Source organism: Branchiostoma lanceolatum, chromosome 17, assembly GCF_035083965.1.
Source record: "Branchiostoma lanceolatum isolate klBraLanc5 chromosome 17, klBraLanc5.hap2, whole genome shotgun sequence".
NCBI lineage: Eukaryota > Metazoa > Chordata > Leptocardii > Amphioxiformes > Branchiostomatidae > Branchiostoma > Branchiostoma lanceolatum.
In genome coordinates, this window is record NC_089738.1 from 13,837,141 (window position 1) to 13,857,355 (window position 20,215).

Genomic DNA, 20,215 nt, shown 5'->3' on the forward strand with positions numbered 1-20,215 from the left:
ATTCTTTTGTCATTTTGATAACGAAGTTAGCTTTAGATGATCTATGTGAAAAACTTTCTGTCTAATGCACTATCTCCGACCTGCTGTATGTTCCAATGCTGCCTACAGATCATACATAAAATTTGTGCATACATTTCTGTAACCGATCATAGTGTCCAAACTGCATGGTTATCATGTCTGGTATCAGTTGTTTAGCAGCAGTTAGCGTCGTGACTTCTTTGCACTTGGCATGGTGAAAGGATCATCATCAGAGTCCTGGCAAAGGAAAACATGAGGGCAAGTTACATTTCCAAATGCAACACCAACATATATTTCTTGGTAAGAATCTTAGAAGATAAAACATTTCTGTACAAGAATCCTGGGAGTACTGAAAATTCATCTACTTTCGCAGTGGATTTATTTGGCTGAAAAAGGTTTCTGCAGTGTTCTGAATTTTTTGCTGAAACAATTCTGTAGTGCGCAGTATTGATACATTAGAAACACATGTTCCCGGTGTCATGAATTAAATGAAGAAAAAACAAAATCACTGTGAAAGTTTCAATGTCTACCAATAAAAAATTTTGAAAGATGCTATAATGCTGCCATGATCTTTGATCAATTTGATGTTCCAAAGAAGATACCAAATCGATGAAGACAATTATACCCAAAGGATTACAGATACACATGATGTATGCACCAAAGTTGTACCATCAATTAAAAACAAGCTATCAAAAATTCAAAGTGATTAAAACATATAAAGTACATGTAAGTTTACCTCAGAATCATAGGCAATGCCTCTTCCCTTTCTCTGTGATGCCCCACCTCTGGGCTTGGAATTTCTGTGTGGAGAAAAAATAATTTTGCATATATGCCTAAAAAAATCAGTACTTGGTGTCATATGGCTACTAGCAGTGTTAAAAAGAAAAAAATCTATTGGTGAGAAAAACGTCAATTAGAATGATTTACCCTTTGCTTTTTGAAGACATGTTAAAACCTCTGTCACTGTCTTCTTCCTCACTATCTGACATCTGGAACAAATAACAACCATGTCACAACACAGCTTACATTTTGTAAACTTACATATACCCACTTCAGAACTTGTGTAAACTGTCAGGTATAAGTTAACTGGACATGCAAGTTATATCCAGATGTAAGTTGGACATTTAACTCTTGATTTCTCATTGATTCTGTCTAATGCAATTTCCCACTGGCTTCCATAAGGCAAAAGAAATTCATGTACAGACGGAAAATCAAAGGAAGGAAATGAGATAGCCTTTTGTGATATTTTTGGGACTTTGGAACTAACTTCCCATCAGTGTCCAAACATCTTCCCCCTCACATCCTGCACTACTCCTGTATTCAAATAACTATGGACACACACCAACACAAACAAACAGACAGACAGACACACCAAAATCAACACCTCCATTTTCACAGAGTAAAAAACACCTACCTCCATATATGAAGGCTTAGCTGAGGCCCTCTGGGAAGATCTTGATGAGGAACTATTTTGCAGTGCTGAAAAATACAAGGCAAATAACAAAAGTAATAAGTCCATCTTTCTTCCAATTACCAAGATTAAAAAAATAAGGCATAAGGGTGAGGCGAATGTTACATCTAGATTTGTACTAGCGTACACGTGCATACATCTACCGGTACATAGAGTCAAACAGAATGAAAGCCTCATGGAATATATTGTGTACTTTGGCATTCATGGAATTAACTAATTGTATAACAAAAGATATGATGTCAAAGCCATCGAGGAAATGGTTCACAGCTCAGCAAAAAAGTCTGTGTATGATCTTGCAAAAGATACTACTGACATTTTTTTGCAAAAAAGCTTGTTTCTGGTACACTTAAGCTTTAATAACAAGTGCAATCAGAATTCAAGATATCAAGTACAATAAGATCACAGCATATCCAAGACAAACAATATATAAAGCAGAAGTTCTGCTGCAGTACTAAAGCCAGATACCAGGAGGCCCAAAATTGACACTGACCATCCTGTCACCTACCCTCATACCAAATACCATCACAATCCTTTCAGAGGTTCTCAAGTTAAAACTCCGGAAACACAAACATGCAACCAGGCAATACCTCCATTTCTCATGCAGGTAAAAATCAGTAATACGTGAGGTTTCCTACCATCCACAATAGAACCACCAGTGACCACACTTTTCTTCCCCCTCCCTCCTCTGCCCCCCCTGCTGCCCCTCCCTCTGGACGTAGTGGTCGCTCCCCTCCCTCTGGACGTAGTGGTCGCGCCCCTGCCACGCCCTCTGCCACGTCCCCTGCCACGCCCCCGAGTCGGCGCCGGGTGGTCCTCGTCACTGAGGTCATCATCGTCGTCGTCCATGATGTCCGAGCGGTCGTCGTCAGCCGGACGCTTGGAACGCGACCGTTCAAAAGCGAGCTGGATGTCTTCGTCCTCTTCCTCTGCATGCTGCTGGTATGCCTGGCGGAACTGGTGGATCTACAGAAAAACAACTCTTTATTCACCTGAGTTTGCTCAGTGCAAGGCCACATGGACCACTTCCAGGCACTGACCTAAAGCTCACTGAAGCTCACTGGTTAACTTCCAGGCACTGAACTAAAGCTCACTGAAGCTCACTGGTGAAACCGGTCTGACAGGCTGAATAAAGCTCTAAACGGGAACTATGTGGCTCCAGATTTTTTTTTGGAAGGATTGACATAATAGGCTACTACCAGTATTGCCTATTCCAGATGTCAACCCGGAGACCATGCAGACTGTAAGTTTGAAACACTGACACCGGGATGGATCCCTACTCTTTTCGATAAGTGTGGTTGGTTCTTTAACATGTTCAAATTGTGGACCAATAGAGGTCCATCCAGATGTGAGTGGACCAAACCTTACAGTCTAGTCTTACACAGACTTTACATACTGTACAAAACTGGTGTGCTATGCCTAAAGGCAGTTTTCCAGTAATGCAAAACAAACAAACAAACAAACAGACATCCTTACCTCCTCCTCGATCTTCTCCTCCCCTGCCTTCCTGTCCCGCAGGTGTTTCTGCATCTTCTCCACCTGCCACTTCACCAGCTCCTGGATGGAGTCCTTCTCCTCTTTATCCACAAACTCCTTCACAGCCTCCCCCATCCCTTTCTCCGTCAACAGTGACATGCGCCCATTCTGTTGGGAAAACAGGTAGGAACAAGAACTATCAAAAACTGTTCCACAGCCTTCTGTGGTTAACAGTGACATACGCCAATTCTGCACAGAAACATGGAAGAAAAAGGACTTCTAAAAACTTTTACAGCCTCCCTCAATTCATTCTGTCAACAGGGACATGCAGCCTATCTGTATTAAGACACAGTTCTTAGAACCCTTATACAGCCTCCCTCAGGAGATGTGGCCATTTTACACAGACACAAGACAACAAGACCTTCTAAAACCCCTTACCTTTACATACTTTTTAGTCACAAACTTGTATATTGTCACACTGACAGGCAGTCAGGTCAAAGGTCCAAGAATAGGTACCTTTGAACAGCCTCACAGACCATGTCCATAAATCCCCCCCCCAAAAAAAAACAAAAAATAAAAACAAATTTGAATCATGAAACTGACCTGCTCAGCCTCTGCGAAGAAGCGTTTGACCAGGTCTTCCACCCTCGCCATGTCCAGGGCCTCCCGCGGGATCATGGTGGTCAGGTCCTCATCCTCCCATTTCTCCTCCTTCCCACCACCTCCACCTGGAAAAGGCACAAAAAAAGACCTGAAATGGTTTAGCCCTTCACACAGTCGATGAGCTTTGGCCATATTTGTTTATATCCATAAGGTTGCCCGGCTGTAATTTTGCAGTAAAAGGGGAAAGGAGGTTTTCGTGGGTGTTTTAAGTTTGGGGTTGAAACAATTCTGTGGTATAGTACTAATACATTGCAAAACACATATTCCAGGACTTCACCAAGAAAACCTTGAAAATAAACCCACTGCTAGCAATTGTAAAAATTTACAGCATTTCAAGCACTGAATGATTTACAACTCACTGCAGGTTGCTTGCAAATTAAGCTCCACAACTCAAAAACAATCAGATTGAGATTAAAACCTAAAAAATTCTATCTAGGATCAAAATTGTAAGACACTAGGTGTAACGTAGTGCTACTGTTTCTTGTGCACTTCCCAATGTCAGAACACATTACACAGAATAGAGATTGAAATGACTTGTACACTCACCTTTCTTCTCATAAACCTTCTTCCTGTAGAAGTGGATGATTTCCCGTGCGTTGGCGACCCTGTCGGTGAACATCTGACCAAACCTGTTGGTGTTGAACATCGGGAACCCTCCGCTGTACTCGATCTGGTGACAGAAACATGAGAAAAACATGTCAAAGGCATCATTTTGTACTTTTCTGATATGAAATTAGAATGAGATAAAACAAAAACGAAGAAAAAAGTACTTTTTCTGAAAATTCTATAAGTGAATCAAATTTGCAATGTCTGGACTTACAGAATAGCTTAACTAAGTACCTTCAGATTTTGAAATTGTATGACCTTTTAGTACTAAAGTTGCTTCACTCAGACTAGACTGCAGTCAAACCTAACTAGTGGTCACCTCTACTTAAGGACCAAATGGCCATTGTGGCCACTTTTTGGTGGTATGGCTACAAACTGACAAATGCTACTTTTCCCACTGACCCACACATTAAGAATCCAGTCTTTAGTGACCACATGTCTACTATGACCAAGTCCCTTGAGTGGTTACTATAGACTAGTTTGGCTGTAGGCTGTACTTTCAGGAGGTAGCTTGTAACATTGGAATCAAAACAGCTTGAAATGGAAAAAGAGCCACTTTTCTCCACTGTGTTTACTCTTGCTCTACCTTGAGTCTGATGAGCGGCTCCTTGGGCTGTCTCTTGTTTCCTGTGTGTTCTTCTTCTGCCCGACACAGCAACTCTTCCACCTGAAATTATTCACCACTTGTTGTAGCTCTTTACTGTAGTATATTGAACAGGTATAATCAAGACTTTGACCATAAAGCACACATACACAAATTAAACAAGAAATCAAAGATCTTCTATGTCTACGATGGTTAGATCTCCAGGTAAGACAAGCAAGGTAACAGTTATGCAGACAAGCAAAAGGAAACAGACGTTTCAGGTACATGTAGCATCCAGTTACACTGAGCAAGATTTGTAGTCCAACAGGTATAGAGTTGATCTTTTAAGCTGTTATTGAACATTTTAGCCTTTTAAACATCTAATTCAGGGATAACAACAGAAGGCTGATTATGGCCAACTACAAGCAAACAAAACTGTTGAGGAAGAATTTTTCACATCACACCTTCTCCTGGCAGAACGCTGCTATTTTTTCTGCCGCTTCGGGGTCGTTGGGGTCGAGGGTCGTGTCCGCAAGCACGATGTCCTTCAGGTAGAACTGACGGACCGTCTGCAGGGGGATCGCCTCAAACTTCATCTTCCTGGAGGGCTTCACTCGTACCAGGAATGCTTTTCTGGGGGGTGACAAAGGGAAAACTAAAGAGGCAATCTTCAGCAGCAATATGTTTCCTCTTACAGCCAATTCTTAGACATAAAAAAAAAATTAACTGCCTACTTCATTTTCCTTCCAGTTTTAATTTACTGTACAGTCTTTTTTTTCTCTAAAGAGGGGTACTGCACGCCCATGATGTAACCATGCACCCCCCTACCTAGGGGAGCATATTCACTGACAAGCATAAAATTCTGATTGACCAGGGATGCTACTTGGCCTCAACTGACCACAGTATTCAACTGTGACCTGTCTGACAGTAATTTTGCCCCACAGGAAGCCTTAGAATGTCCCATTTTAAGTTACATTTCTATGCGACTCCACACCGTGGAAGGTGGAAACCTCCCTTTCAACACCATCCCCCACTTTGTCACTCCACTTCCTTGCAATGCTCCCCTTTCCAATTTTTTTATTTCATAAAACTCTGTACATACTTAGGAAGCGTCTCCCCCTCGGCCAGGGACGTTGCCACGGTGCTTCCCGGCTGCAGCACGATGAAGTCCTGCACGTCGTTCCGCTCCAGACCGCGGGCGTCGTGCTCGTGCCCCCAGACCACCAGGTCCAGGAAACTGTCCAGGAACTGTTCCGGAATGTAGTTCTTCTCGCCATGCTTCACTCTGGAGGTGGGATTTTTCCAAACAAAAAAATACTGCTACGGTGCCAAAACTCAACATGCATCATCTCGCTACTTGCAGACGACATGTCAAAGTACATACAGATGCATAAAAGGGGTCGTGAGTTATAGCTACAAACACACACACAATCAACCGCAGGAATGTAGTTCTTCTTGCCATGCTTTACTCTGGGAAATTACACTTACAGGGAAATTTTTCAAAATAAAACAAAGTAATCATTCTTCTATGTTCATAAAAGTGATTGCTTAATCATTGGTATGGTATCCCTTGCCCCTGAACTGGCGTTAATTTTCAACACAAAAATGTAAATTATTCCAACCTTAAGAAATACATGTGCAGATTCAAGCTTTGTACAGCAAAAAGATACTAGAAAATTCAGGCTATCAAATTGTTAAGTGCCTGGCTAGTTACCCTCTTCAGTTAGCCCTGCACTAGACTTTTAATTTTAGTCACAAACCTTGATGAGGATGAAGGCTTCCTTGAGGCACAGAAAAACAAGGTTTCAACATTTCAGAGACAGCTACAAGGACATCAAGATGAGATGACAGAGAGAGAAGACAGAAAGTTTGAACATAAAATCCAGTACTTGGTCAGAGTATGTTAGAGCCAGTTTATCGCATCCACTACTTTTGATAATGTATCAGTCCCTTGGAAAATGAGAAAAAAACTGTACCAATGAAATAAAACTTAATGAATGAAATGAGTATAAAGAGGACAGATATATTATATATGAGTATCTTTCTGGACTGGAAAGTATGCACCATCTCAACAATAGGTACATGTATGGTTTGTACATATATGTGTACAATCTGGACACATTGACACACGAGTGACCCCTGACCTGTTCTGGTGAAAGGTCAGGATGTTGACCCACTCGTCCTGATTCTCGCGCGGCCGCAGCATCGTGACGGACTTCCTGACGAACATCCGGTGGAGCCGCTCGTCGCGGATGGACCCCAGCCCGTACAGCGCCAGTTTCGTCCTGCCCTTCTGGAGCAGCATCGGAGTCATCTCCACGTGGTCCAGGCTCGGGTGCTGCCCAAAATGGTTGACTAACCCCGCGGCACTCAGGATGTCCAATGCACACAGATTCCCTGACTAAAGAAAAATAGTTCTAGTCAGTATTTGCCCTTAGATGACAGTGATAAAAGTAAATCTTATGGACAACATCTACGTGCGCATTGATTTTCTCCTGATTTAGAAATAAAAGGAATTATTGTTCTGCTCCAGACATGACAAGAAAATATAAAAAAAGGGAAAATATGTCGTGTGGAATTCTTGAGTGTGGTTGTAGAAGTGATAGGAGTGTTCTTACCCCAGCAGGGTCGTCATGGTTACCATGGATGGAGAACACTGGGAGTGAGACGTTCAGGTTTGGATCCTCGTAGTTCACAAACGGAAACCTGTGGTACAAACATTAACAAGAGCAGATGTTAATACATGTAATGAGAAATAAACTGTTCTCCAACTAAAAGAAAGTTCACTCACCCGAATTTTCGACCGAATCTCTCGGGTCTTCATCAGCTATCTGACCCAGGTGAAGATTTCACTTACGTTCTAGGGCATTCTTTCTTGATTACTGATGAAATCTAACATTTAGTGAAAAGCAATAAGGCTTGTCTGTAATGAACATAGAGAAGACAAAACAGTGTGTTTCATCCATGGGAGAGCTTCCACCAAGGATGATGCGGAATACACTGTGTTGTATTTTTTTTTATCATACCAAAATGAGAAAACACACATTTCAATGGGAAATGTGCCAGTAGATGACAAAATCCGGAGTCCTCAAACAGAGAACTGAAAGAACATCAGTTCCAGATTCCAACATCCCAACCTGGTACATTAGTTCTTGATCAGACCTTGACCTTAACATACCTGCTGTGGCCAAAGTTGACCGACTGGTCGCTGAGGAACTCCAGCTGGCACGGCCGGTCCCCCATGCAGTACTGCCTCAGCAGACACATGCAGCCATGCAGGACCTTACGGGATGGCTTGTTCTCATGGAACAGGTCGCCACCTAGCAGGAGGAAGTCAACCTGCAGGAGGAAACATGCCATCTGTTTATCTGGCCAGGATATCTGTAAAACTTTTAATTGTATTCTAATATAGGCCTCGATAAATCAAGCAAAATGAACTTGGGGCAACTTGCATAATCTGAAAAATTGTTAGAAATTCATGATACTACAATCAAAATATGGATTCACTTGGTCAAATTCTGAGGGACATTACAGGCTCATCTTATCGACTACCGTTTTTCCAAGTTTAGAATAGAGTTAAGTTTTCAGAACAATGACTCCCTTGGTTAAACGTAAGACAACTTTAAACAGATGCTAATGCAAACATACTGCTATAGTGTTTGCAATACTTTTGCACTTTTATTATGAGTTTAAAACAGGCAATTCAACCAATCTCCCATTCCAGAGCATCAGAAGTAGTAAAAAAAAACCTATGAGTATGAAATAACTACCTGCTCCTTCTTGGCAATCTGTAAGACTTCTTCAAATGCAACCAAGGAATCATGGCCTCTCTTGGCATCCTTCTCAGCATAGCCCAGGTGAACATCAGAGGCTGGTGGGACACAGGTGAGAATACAGGTGAGGATACAGGTGAGGATACAGGTGTGCCAAAGGAGGTTCACCACATTCAAGTAAGATTCAACCACCCATTGACAGCATTCAATTAAAGCATTGAATTAATAACCTGGTATCCAAACCTACTATAGCTGCAAATAGGAGAGGAGACTCTAATATAATAAGTTTGGATACCAGGCTATTGAATTAAAGCGGTACACTGCTAGTAACGAATCATATGAAATAAAAGTGGCTGATTACACCTTCCAGCAAAAAGTCAGGCCCAGTGAGAAAATCAACAACTTACCGACCAGGAACTTGATGGTGTTCTCATCATCATCCCATCTGAGGATGAAGTTATAAGGTGAAGAGTGAAAACAATAACATGTTTTATTGATCTGTAACGTTTACTGTTTACCTGGTGAAACCAGAAGATCAAAGGAGGGTCTACATGGGGGATCCGGGCAATACTAGTACTTAACAGAAAATTCTGCAACCGGCAACGGTTTAACTGTTCCTGCACAAGATTTCTGAACGATTTCGTTGGACTGTTTCATGGGGTGTTTGACAAAACTAGTCTGTGAACACCAACACAAAGAAAAGCTCTGTTGTGACATTTGGGAAATCTAGTATTAAACTTCGAAATATGAATAATTTGTCAATATTGATGAATGTATTTTAACAAATAAGCTAGTTCGGAGTTGCTACTACGCATGTGCAGTGTCAAAGGTGAAGGCCCCCCGGCTCGTATACAGTGCTCGCCTGAACATTGTCTAGATTTGCATAACAACTGTCTAGATTTGCATAACAACGCCCGACTGGCTTTGTTGACGTCTGGGGGCCTTCACCTTTGACACTGCACATGCGTAGTAACAACTCCGAACTAGCTTATATCATGCTACATGGAATTAAAGCGACCAATCATTCCCATATAATGTACCAACAATGCTTGACGTTGAATTACAGCGGGTCAGCTACGATCACCGGTGAATTAATATACTAGTCACTATGCCTCGTGGAAAAAGGCATGCAGACCTCTGTACTTTTGTGATGAAGTTGAGTTACTTTTACAGTCAGTTTTGTGAAGAAGTAGAAACTCCAAAGTAAAATAGAAGATCGTAGGACAATCATACTTACGTTTCATCTTCCTGGGTCGACATGATGCTTGCAGTATCCAACACAACCGAAATTTTCAACTCTTATAATTTTGTGTTTTGATGACGTTTTGACACCTGTGGTCACTCTGGAGGGGAGGGGGGCAGCCAAAATTTGCAACCTAAATAAATCTAACGTGGTGTACAAGGCATATAATAATGAAGTTAAATATAGCTCCTGGAGTCTTCTACTACCAGAGGGAGTACACGTAACTCATATAGGCGATCACGATCGTAGCTAAAATGGCCAGAACTACGATGTCAGCGTAGTTCCTGAAATCAACGATACCCGCCATTTTCACCATGTGCACATTATTATTGGGGTGCCTATTGTAAGAAGTTTACTGTCTAAAGGGTTTAGCCAAAAGTTTTAGTCGAGCTTTAACCTCAAAATAAGCTCATAAACTATTCGTCAATGGTTTCGATTAAAAACGGTTAAAATATTTGACTTCAGTATGTTTGTTTGTTCATAAATAATGGTTTTGTCACCACGTTTCACGCGCATAAGAAACTATAATTTTGAACAGCTAAAAGTGAATGTCAGATTTTCGAGGACCCAGGCCTGTCCAAACGTGTTGGTGATCATGTAGTCAGATTTGATATCAGATTGTTTATGTTGATCACCACGATTTGATCTAAGATGTGTGATCACGGTGACCACGAGTGTTCCCACGCGACGACTGCAGCCTCGGTGCATCAGACACTGGACGAGCTGGACTTCGAGCGGGGGATCTGGGCGGCTGCTCGGGACGGGGAAGAGGGGAGGGTCCGCGGGCTGCTGGACAGGGGCACGGCGGCGAACACACAGGACTCGTCCGGCTACACGGCTCTGGTACGGGGTACTGGGGTGTTTTCTGTGAAATCGTATCGAGTCAAATCATCTCTTGATACTGTTCGTTAGTCGCAAATCGCACCCTTCAGCGAGTTATTTATATGCTGCAGCATGATTGTCATCCGCTAGGCGGCACCAATGATAGGTGGGGATTTTGTCCACATGGCTTGCAGTATTACTAACGGCTGCTAAGCGTCGCTCGTGATACGTAGTAGTGTTGTGTTGGTTGTGCCATTGCTACATCATTGGCTGGAGTAAAAATATATCACTAACAGAAGCTCAGTGATGCTCTAAAATACATGCAGGCCACAATATGTAACGTTTTAGGTATTATCAATGACCTGTTAAGATTATGGTGGTGGCAGCATGTAATGTGGAAGTGGTGTTATAGGACACTTGGAGAATTGGAAGTACGGTTTGGCTTTACTTACTTAATTAAATTACTGCCCTTTATTCTTCCTGGCATGTAGGGCAGCATTGGTTTGACTTTACTGCATGTAATGTAATTTATCATTTTGTCTCTTGTTTTCAGCACTATGCTTCGAGAAGTGGTCACCTGGAGGTGTGTGACCTTCTACTCCAGAGGGGGGCAGACCCCAACAGCCAGACCAGGTCAGGGGGAGTAACTCCACTTCACAGAGCAGCCTACTGCGGACATGTAGCTGTCGTAAAGTTGTTGCTGAAGAAAAGAGCTAACCCTGCCGTGTGTGATGAGGATGGGAAAAATGCTCTTCACAAGGTGTTGTATTGTCTTCACTTTATTTGCATATCAATTCGTAATTTCTGCTGTTCGAAATCTTGCTCAGTGTAACTGGCGAAAAGTAGTGGATGCTACTTGAAATGTCTGACCGTTTCCAAAATCATATCCAGTTGCTTGAGTAACTGCCATTTGGCTGGATGTCTAACCTTCATTGACGTGTTGTATTGTCTATTTCCCAAGTTATGTGTGTGTGATAATTACCTCTCAGTGAAAATGGAGGTATTGTTATCAGTTCGTGTGTTTGTTTGTCTTTGTGTGTGTCCGCAATGGCAGCCTGCCAGAATGTAAGGTGGAAATGGTGTAATATGATACTTGAAGAATTGGAAGCCAGTGGTTTGACTTTGGTCCAATGTTGTAGACAGCCAGAATGACTCATGGCAACACCCACATGGGTTGTTAGGATTAACCATTTAGAGCTTGTTGTTTTCTGTGTTTTTGTCTCATCTGATCAAAAATTAATTTTCTTTTCAGACCGTCTCTCTAACCTCATAATCTTAACCTTGCATAGCATTAGACTTGTGTTGAGAAATATAAAGAGTTCTAAATTTGATCTCAAATGTTCTTGCTCTCTCAGTCTGCAGAGAGGGGCCATGTTGAAGTCTCCAGACTTATACTACAAGTTGCCTCAGACACCAGAAGTGTTGAAGATAAGAGAGGGAAAATGCCCGTCAACTACGTACCTGGGGACTCTCAGGAAATGCTCAAGTTGTTGTCATGACAAAGACTTGATACAGTCTTTTGGGCCTTCTCAAGTTTTGTGCTATTTACGTGTATAAAGACATACATGTACTCCATTACAGCTGTACAAAAAGGGACATTGCCACTTCTTGTTGTAGGAGGGTCTACATGGGGGGATCAGGGCTATGTTTATTAACGGTAACTTCAGGAGGGCTGTTAATGGTAAATTGTTATTGCGGCAGGTTTGGGGAATGTTTTTATTGGATTGTTCCATTGTATTCATGGTGTACATGTCTTGCAAAACTAGTCTGCAAACACAGACACAACTAGACGCTCCATTCTGATTTTGAAGCCATCTGGCATTTGACTCTTAAACAAATGATTTTCAGTAACGCTTGAAGATTAATTCGGGATAACAAACAAGGCGATACGTTAAATTAAAGCGACAATTACGCTTCACATCATTTAACGACAACACTTAACGTTGAATAAGAGTGGGCCAGCTATGATAACCCAGTGAATTAGAATAGCTCACTACAGCTCATGGAAGAAGGCATGCAGTTCCTTTTGTATTCGTCACTCTTCATTATAAATTTATTTACAAAGTTTGATCTGAACCTAGCTGAGAGTAGTAAATTTGTCTGAATTCAGATATCTTAGTAAGATTGCTTAAAGAAAGTTCAAGATTTTACAATGTTCACCAATGAATAATATAAACATAACATTAGAATCTATGATATGCTGCAAAAAAATGTTGCTCGCACTTTGAACGTGTTGGTCGATTTATTCGGAATCCTTATATACAGATTGTACAAAGTAAGAGGTACAAAAGTTGTGCCTTTTTATACAGAAACACAGAAGAAACACATTACATATTACATCTTTGACAAACATAAGTTAACAACCAGTACATAGCAACAAGGTTCTTAAGGACCCAACAGTAGTGGGCCATGGTTTGCATTGCTAAATACTGCACTTACTTAACTACCGGTTTACAGCTATTTTAAATTGAGAGCATTTTACTTCTATTTCACCACTTGAGGTACATGTATACTACATAAAGTACCTTGTCTTAACACTACAATGTCTTTATCTTTACCTTCAAGCTAGTCTTGTATTTATCTAGTGCACTGAATGAGAAAAAATTTTACTGGAATTGGTCACATGATTTAGATGTTCGATACTCACAACTGCATTGAGAACAAAAACACATGTCTACAAAATCATTGGCTTCCAACAAAAGAGTAGAAAATAAAATTCACAACAATGGGAGCAAAAAATGTAAATCAAATAGAAAACAAACAAAAAACAAAATGCAAACCAAAATAAAAACAACTTTCGAGTACTGCATGAAGTCTTCACAGAAATGTTGCTGTCAGCCTCAAGTTTGTGATATGACATAAAAGATGGAAACAAAAACTGTAACAACTAAAAATACTGTACCTTTCGTGAGTAATAAAAGCAGAAAATTCTTAAATTTCCCAAAATATGACCTATTTTTGTCACAATAATTACTATCATTAAAGTCAAGACTTCTGGTATATCTTGACTATCCTGTGCACCGATAGTGCTAATACATAGCAGTAGCAAGCAAACGGCAAAGCTTGGCACGTGGTCATAAGATAGTTATTTCTTTAGCTGCGTACTTGCATCCTCCTGAAATACCATTTTCTAACTGCTCCTTACGCACTACTTAATGGAATGTGATCTAGGGAAGTGACAATATTATGTCGGAACAGGCAATTTGTAGCCAAATAGATCCAACTAACTTTCAGAAAAATAAGCACCTCAAATGATCAATAAAGGGCAACGTTGTACACAAAGTAATTTTATACTCCATAACCTTGCAGATAAAAAGTGCAACACCACAAAAGCTGAATGTATTGGACATAAACTAACTACAATCAATGTATGACGGGACGTAAGCCTGGTCTTGAACAGAATACTAAGTAGGAAGGAGAATAATCTAGTGGTCTAGACCCCCAGTGTGCTTGTGTTATACACAATCATTTACTTAACGCTTTGTCTCGGCAAGTTTCACAATGCAGAGCGTGATGTACAACAAATGAAGCAGTAAGCCAGCCATATTTGCTGTCATGATCTACATGTTTACCCTTGAAAATGCTTGGGCCACCAACTTAAAGCCCTCGCAAATAGCCGCCATAAATCGTGCTCCGCGGCAGGCGTGAGCCGGCATAAAGACGATGTAGTAAAACTACCAGTAAGAGTAAACTGGCAGCCCTTTCTAAGAGGATTGTATTAAGCGCGGAGCCTTGAAATTGGCACCTTACGAATGGTTCTGTGATTGCTATTTTACGAGCGACAGCAAAATTACCCTCAGCTTGGCTGGAAAGGCTTAAATGAGCTGAAGCGAATGCTGGTGTAGGAGTACGGCCATAGCTGCAGTAGTACTAAATTAGATGCTTACAGCAAGGAGCTGGATGCTCTAAGTAATAGCTTATTTCCTTTAAGTAGCAAGACTTAAGTCTTAAAAAGAACACATAGCACCATTACGGTCCAGGTCGTGAGGCCTTGGGACATGACTAACATGGCAAGTTGGCATGACAATAGCAAAAAGGATTCTATCTAGTCTAAAACATGCTGAAACCAAAACCTGATTCATAAATTAGCTAATTAAGAGATGTTGCTACATGTAAGGTTTTGGTTTTTGGTAGAGATAAATATTCTATAAACCATTCTGGATAATGGAATGAAATTTGGTGGAATGCCATGAAAAGTGGATAAATGCTATGAAATTTTGAAGAAAATGCCAGAAAATTGCCACAGCTATGCATTTGGGAAATTGCTAATGTCGTTATAAATACATAACTGAGTGATACATGTACATAGGAAATAACCAGAGATTGAATGTACCTTAAGACAACGCGATGGACTTTAAATTCTTGTATCGGTTACACACAAAAAACCTATTCACTTGGATGGCATTAACTTTTCTAAATCAAGAAGCATACAGGTACCATCAGATTTCTATGACACGCAAAAATCTGACATCATTGTATTATTCTCTTTAATAACTTGCTATGTAATCATAATTTGATATCATGATTAGAACTGTCTGGTTTCAGTTTTACTGTCTCTACGTTTCCAGTCCACGCAAGATAATTGAGTCTGTGCTTAACAGTCCTTTTTATGGTGGGACTTCCTTTCTTACTTACTCTTAAAGAATTCACGGAAGACATTAAAACGTTCCACTGCCTTCTGTCCACACCTATTTGATTCTTAGTTTTTCAGTTTTCCGAGATAAACATATAACATTATTTCTGTTTTTTATAAAAAGCTCTTTACAACATCATGTTATAGACTACCTTATCTAATAAAGCGTCATTGATTTACAGTTAACATTTTTTCATGGAATGAAGCTTATCATCTGCAAATGATACAGGGAGTTTTATACTTTTTTCATCGCTGACTTCATTTTGTCAGGTACCTAATCTTGGCAAGAATTTGACATTGATATTGTGACTTACATGTAAATCTAAGACATTTTCCTTTAATTTGTTATCATTTTTTTGTGTTTAAATTATTTTTAATAACCAAAGAATCAAATTGGTGTGGCCTCACACGTGTGGTTCTGGAGAAAGTTACAGGGTGTCATTAAATAGAACCAGTTTTCTGCCTTGACTATTGCAACAACCATCGCACACAGGTAGTGCAGCAACATGCGTGCACCTGACGCACACGGCAGCTCAAACAATAGGAACAACAGACATGGAGCAACTGCTCGATGTGTCAGCTTTCAAATCACACCCATTATTTACTACCACTCATGACCTAAGCATGGAATCTGTAGGACCCTTTTAAAGGAGTGTATTGTAGAATTTTGGTACCATAACTGAAAATTTTCTGAATATGGAAATCGGTTTGTATTTCTCATGACACAACAAACATCATATGCAACTAGAGTTCCACGACCTCATACCTTCGCCAAATGATTTTAACCTTTATGACTGATGTATTAGGAGTGTTTCTCATCAATAATAAATCATACCAGTTGATTGTCTTCAAATATAACATGTCCAAAGTATCAGCTTAACAAATTATGAGCTTAGCAAAGAAGGCTATGCTAATATTTATCATCAATTATGCAGAAGAGGCCCTTATTAACATAATTTGATTCAACGATGTTAACATTCATATAACTTCCCGATGCCACAAAAGAAGTATTAAATGTATGAAATTGCCGTCATTTGCCAGCGTGGAATAATACAAGTTACCCATTAAGTATGCAAATTAGGCCCACATTTGCATATTTTCTATCTATTAACAGTCCTCTCTTCCTCAGTTACAATTTGAATAGTCATATCATGGAACAAAGCGGATTTCTAAAGTTACCTCATTAATTATGCAAATTAGAATCTGATTTGCATAATTATTGTCCAATCATACTAAGCATCATACAAGCTATCCACATACCAAAAATTATGACCATCCATCAAGGCCATCTTGTTATAGTATTTTCTCATTAATTATGCAAATGAGGTCTTCATTTGCATAGTTCATATCAATTAATATTTTTCTCTTCCTCAATTACATATGTCACATGTTTCAGAGTCCTATTATGGAATTTGGCGGATGTATAAACTTTCCTCATTAATTATGCAAATTAGATACTGATTTGCATAAGATTGTGTAATCATGGACATCATCACTCAAGCTATCTACCTACCAAAAATCATTACCATCCATCAAGCCCTTCTTGAGTTATTACCTTTCAAAGTCAGATGCAAAACCTGCTCCTGCAGTTCCAAAAAAAGCCGCTAGGGGGCCCAAACCCACACCACTTACTCTCTGTCCGAAGATCTATCTACCACTCAAAAATAAGTTCCATAGCATGTCCGGAACACGAGATATCAAAACAGGAAGTTCCGCTGCAGTACCGTAAGAAGTCGCTAGGGGGCCCGAAATCTAATCGTTTTTAGGTCTCATCAAAACCTACCAACATACTAAATATCAAAACAATCCATCAAGGCATTCTCGAGTTATGCTGTGCCACTACAAACAGACAGACAAACAAACAAACGCTACCCTCTGCATAACCTTCTCGGCGAAGGTAATAAATATGATAAGGTAGTAGGGCAGTGTAACAAAGGTAGATTCAGCTTATGATGTAGAAAAATAACCAAAAGCGGTTATTTTGTTTTACTATTTTGATTGGTCAGATTCTACAACACAATCCTTTGGGGCTGTTGTAGCATTCATCAGTGCCTGAGTGTGTAATTTTGCATCTAAACTATAGCTATGATACACAAACTACTGGCACCATGTCGTGATACAGCAGCCACCCTTAAATGATCTCTGAGGACTTTAATGTGTCCTCAGAGAACGGTCCCCATATTCAGAGTCATGAACGGAATCTTAAAAGGATGACAGAAAGCTGCATACATCTAGCAGTTTGTGCATGTCACAGACAATCACAGATTGTACAGAGAAGAACCAACAAAGGACTGTTTATTTGCAGTTAGGCCACAGTGACTTGGTTATATTGATGACACTCTCTGGTATACAGTGTTCTGTGTGTTCAGTCATTTTCATTTTGTAATTTGTTCAACCTCTCTGACACCATCTGATTTCATAATGAAGGCATTGCTTCTTTTTTTCCAAACTTTTTCTTTTCATGCTCTCATCAGTTTTTTGGGTGTCAAGAGAATGTCATCCATATATTAATCAAATCATTATGGCCTTACACCCTCAGAGAACACTATCTGTTAACAGCCAAACCTCTCTGTTGAAGCTTGTTCTAGATCTGACACACAACAAACCGTCCTTTCGTGGCCTCTCTGGAACACTCACCATCTTAATTATCGTTTTTTACTAATTACGTTCTATTTACAGTACACATTAAGTATTTACAAACAAGAGAGTCCTGTTGTAGTTAATGCAACAATTGTAAAGGAGCACAGCAGTACTGTGACCCAACACAATCTTAACGACTGTGCGGTGGAACGGGGGTTGCTCTTTGTTTCGCTCCCCGGGTCTTGTAGCGCCCAAGATGGCGCCGTTCTTGTTCGAGCCGTGCTCTGCGGGGAGACGGCGTTTCTTCTCTCGTCGTCTTGGAAGAGGTCGGAGTTGTAGCCCTGGAATTTTCTCTCCCACTCCTCTGCGTATGACGGTCTCCCTATAGGAGGGATAACTGTAAAGGAAGAAGAGCAAGTTGTCAGAAATCAGACTGATTCATGAATAACCATTGAAAAACATTGAGGTGCCCCAGTGGTCAAATAGTTAGACCTCGTTCACACTCAAAAAATCTAACCGTTTCAATCATCGCAGTGGTTCAGAAAGTCTCGAAACGATTGAATTTTTAGAGTGTGAACACTCCAAACTAGTTTATAAACCACCTGTGGGGAAAGATGAGATAAGATGATATCAGAGACTACTACAAATTTATTATGTTATTTTTATTGTAGGGTTCTTGGTGGCAAATGTGCTAGATGTTGGCACATCAGTGCACCAAATTCGTACAGCGTTTTTTGGCACACTATTAGACAGATTAGCCAAAGAGGCTCGGTGGGCGTCACTCCACCCGTCCACCGCCGGGGAAGGTCGTGAAAATTGCCTTTCCGAAGGGCACAACATCAGGGCATGATGAGCATCGAACCCAGGACCTATTGGTTCTTGAGTCCAACGCTCTAACCGTTGCACCACACCTACACCACTACTACAGAGTACAAGGAAAGCACTTACAGTTGGACTGTTGCCTGATGGGAGGAACAGTGAACTCGAGCTGCGCCATGGCTCCCCCTCCGACCTCCGACAGCGCCTGAACCTGCAGCACGTAAGGTCGGCCTGGGGTCAAACCCTGGATCAGGTGGGTAAACTGGTCCTGTAGGAGGGGAAACAAGGAAGGAATACATTTTAATGTCACTTCATTAGCCCAAGCCCTGAGGTGTCGCCAAAAATGTTGTCAATGAAACAAGCCCAGTCATTAACAAGAAAAGGATGATCTCCCAAAAGGGGTCATTTGTCTGGCTGACCAGATATCCATGGGCTATACCGCCCTACTTTCAGGAAGGGGGTGTCGGCCTATGATGCTACAGTACCTGAAAACAATGCTAGGGGGCTCAAAATCGCCATGTTTCTTTGAGACCTCAATACCTACATACATACCAGAATCCAAACAAATCTTTCAAAAGGATCTTGAGTTATAGGTGCCAACACACAAACAAAAACAGTACTCAGTCTACGACTGTCTCACCTTGGGCAGCATTTTTGCCTTTGCACTGGTCCTGTCTATGACAGGGGCCTGGGGTAGCCCAGGGGGGACGCCTTTGGAAGGGGTGACCTGCTCTCCCCACATCACACGGAAACCTGGGAAAACAAAAATATCCACACATTAACCAGAGAAAAAGTGCACAGCTGACAACATATACCGGTAACACTGTAACGAGACAGAGTCTGGGCATTTTTTTTTACATCACCCAAAGGAGAAAAACACGGGTTCGGCTCTGCCATAGGAGAATGGCGTTATGAAGGCTACTCAGGAACAATCCCAATAGTTACCTCATTTGGACTACAAGGTTTCAATCCACCAGACTAGACCCTACTCTTTTCGATGAATGTGATGGATTCTTTTGTGACAGTCGACCCACCTGTGACTGGTTTGTCGGACTGAACGGGCATCCTCCATTTGAACTGTCCCGTCACATTCCCGTCCGCCATGAAGAACACAAAGGACAGGTTCTGGGGCTGCTGGGGAACATCCGGAGCCGGTGTTGGACAGTCTGGCCTCTGCCGCCCCCTGATCCTGATCTCGCGGCACGGCGGACTGTAGAAATGGATCCCCGTCTCCTTCCCCATCACCCCTTCTGACGACACAGCGTGAACTCTGACCTCGTAGTGACAGTCGAACCTCAGGTCGTAGATGTCAAAGTCAAGATTCTACAGATAAAAAACATGACAATCTTTACATGGGAAATTGCATTTTCAAAATCACCTTGCTACACAATATAAGACAAGTAGGAATTTCATGTGGTCAGTCTTCCAATGGAGTTTCATTCAGCACCAAGGACATCTATTTATCTATTCATTGGCCTCTATCTATCGTCCTGTATCAGCCGGGGCCCAAACAAGAAGTACATATTTCACT

At 41.1% G+C, this 20,215-nt stretch overlaps 3 protein-coding genes across 3 annotated transcripts in view; 1 reads left to right on the forward strand and 2 right to left on the reverse strand.

The window, feature by feature from the left end:
- Positions 1–12: 12 nt before the first annotated feature.
- On the reverse strand, positions 13–10,356 carry LOC136423440 (double-strand break repair protein MRE11-like). Its single transcript, XM_066411583.1, has 17 exons — positions 9,825–10,356; positions 8,995–9,032; positions 8,585–8,685; positions 7,993–8,153; positions 7,433–7,520; positions 6,959–7,215; positions 5,906–6,099; positions 5,279–5,442; positions 4,818–4,898; positions 4,172–4,295; positions 3,566–3,690; positions 2,963–3,130; positions 2,125–2,452; positions 1,433–1,497; positions 946–1,007; positions 755–818; positions 13–255 (listed from the first exon to the last, which is right to left on the reverse strand). The coding sequence occupies exons 1-17, from the start codon at positions 9,845–9,847 to the stop codon at positions 202–204; spliced, it is 2,097 nt and encodes a 698-aa protein (XP_066267680.1). The 5' UTR covers positions 9,848–10,356; the 3' UTR covers positions 13–201.
- Positions 10,357–10,381: 25 nt separating this feature from the next.
- LOC136423439 (ankyrin repeat domain-containing protein 39-like) lies at positions 10,382–13,550 on the forward strand. Its single transcript, XM_066411582.1, has 3 exons — positions 10,382–10,673; positions 11,206–11,412; positions 12,008–13,550. Exons 1-3 carry the CDS (start codon positions 10,482–10,484, stop codon positions 12,149–12,151), a joined length of 543 nt encoding a protein of 180 aa, XP_066267679.1. The 5' UTR covers positions 10,382–10,481; the 3' UTR covers positions 12,152–13,550.
- A 4,333-nt stretch (positions 13,551–17,883) lies between these two features.
- LOC136423441 (anosmin-1-like) overlaps positions 17,884–20,215 on the reverse strand; it is a 62,568-nt gene continuing 60,236 nt past the window's right edge. Inside the window, exons 11-14 of the mRNA XM_066411584.1 lie at positions 19,719–20,007; positions 19,325–19,437; positions 18,814–18,952; positions 17,884–18,262 (exon numbers count right to left, since the gene is read on the reverse strand). Coding sequence (XP_066267681.1) covers positions 17,979–18,262; positions 18,814–18,952; positions 19,325–19,437; positions 19,719–20,007 — 825 coding nt within the window. The 3' untranslated portion in view covers positions 17,884–17,978. The remainder of the gene's footprint in view (positions 18,263–18,813; positions 18,953–19,324; positions 19,438–19,718; positions 20,008–20,215) is intronic.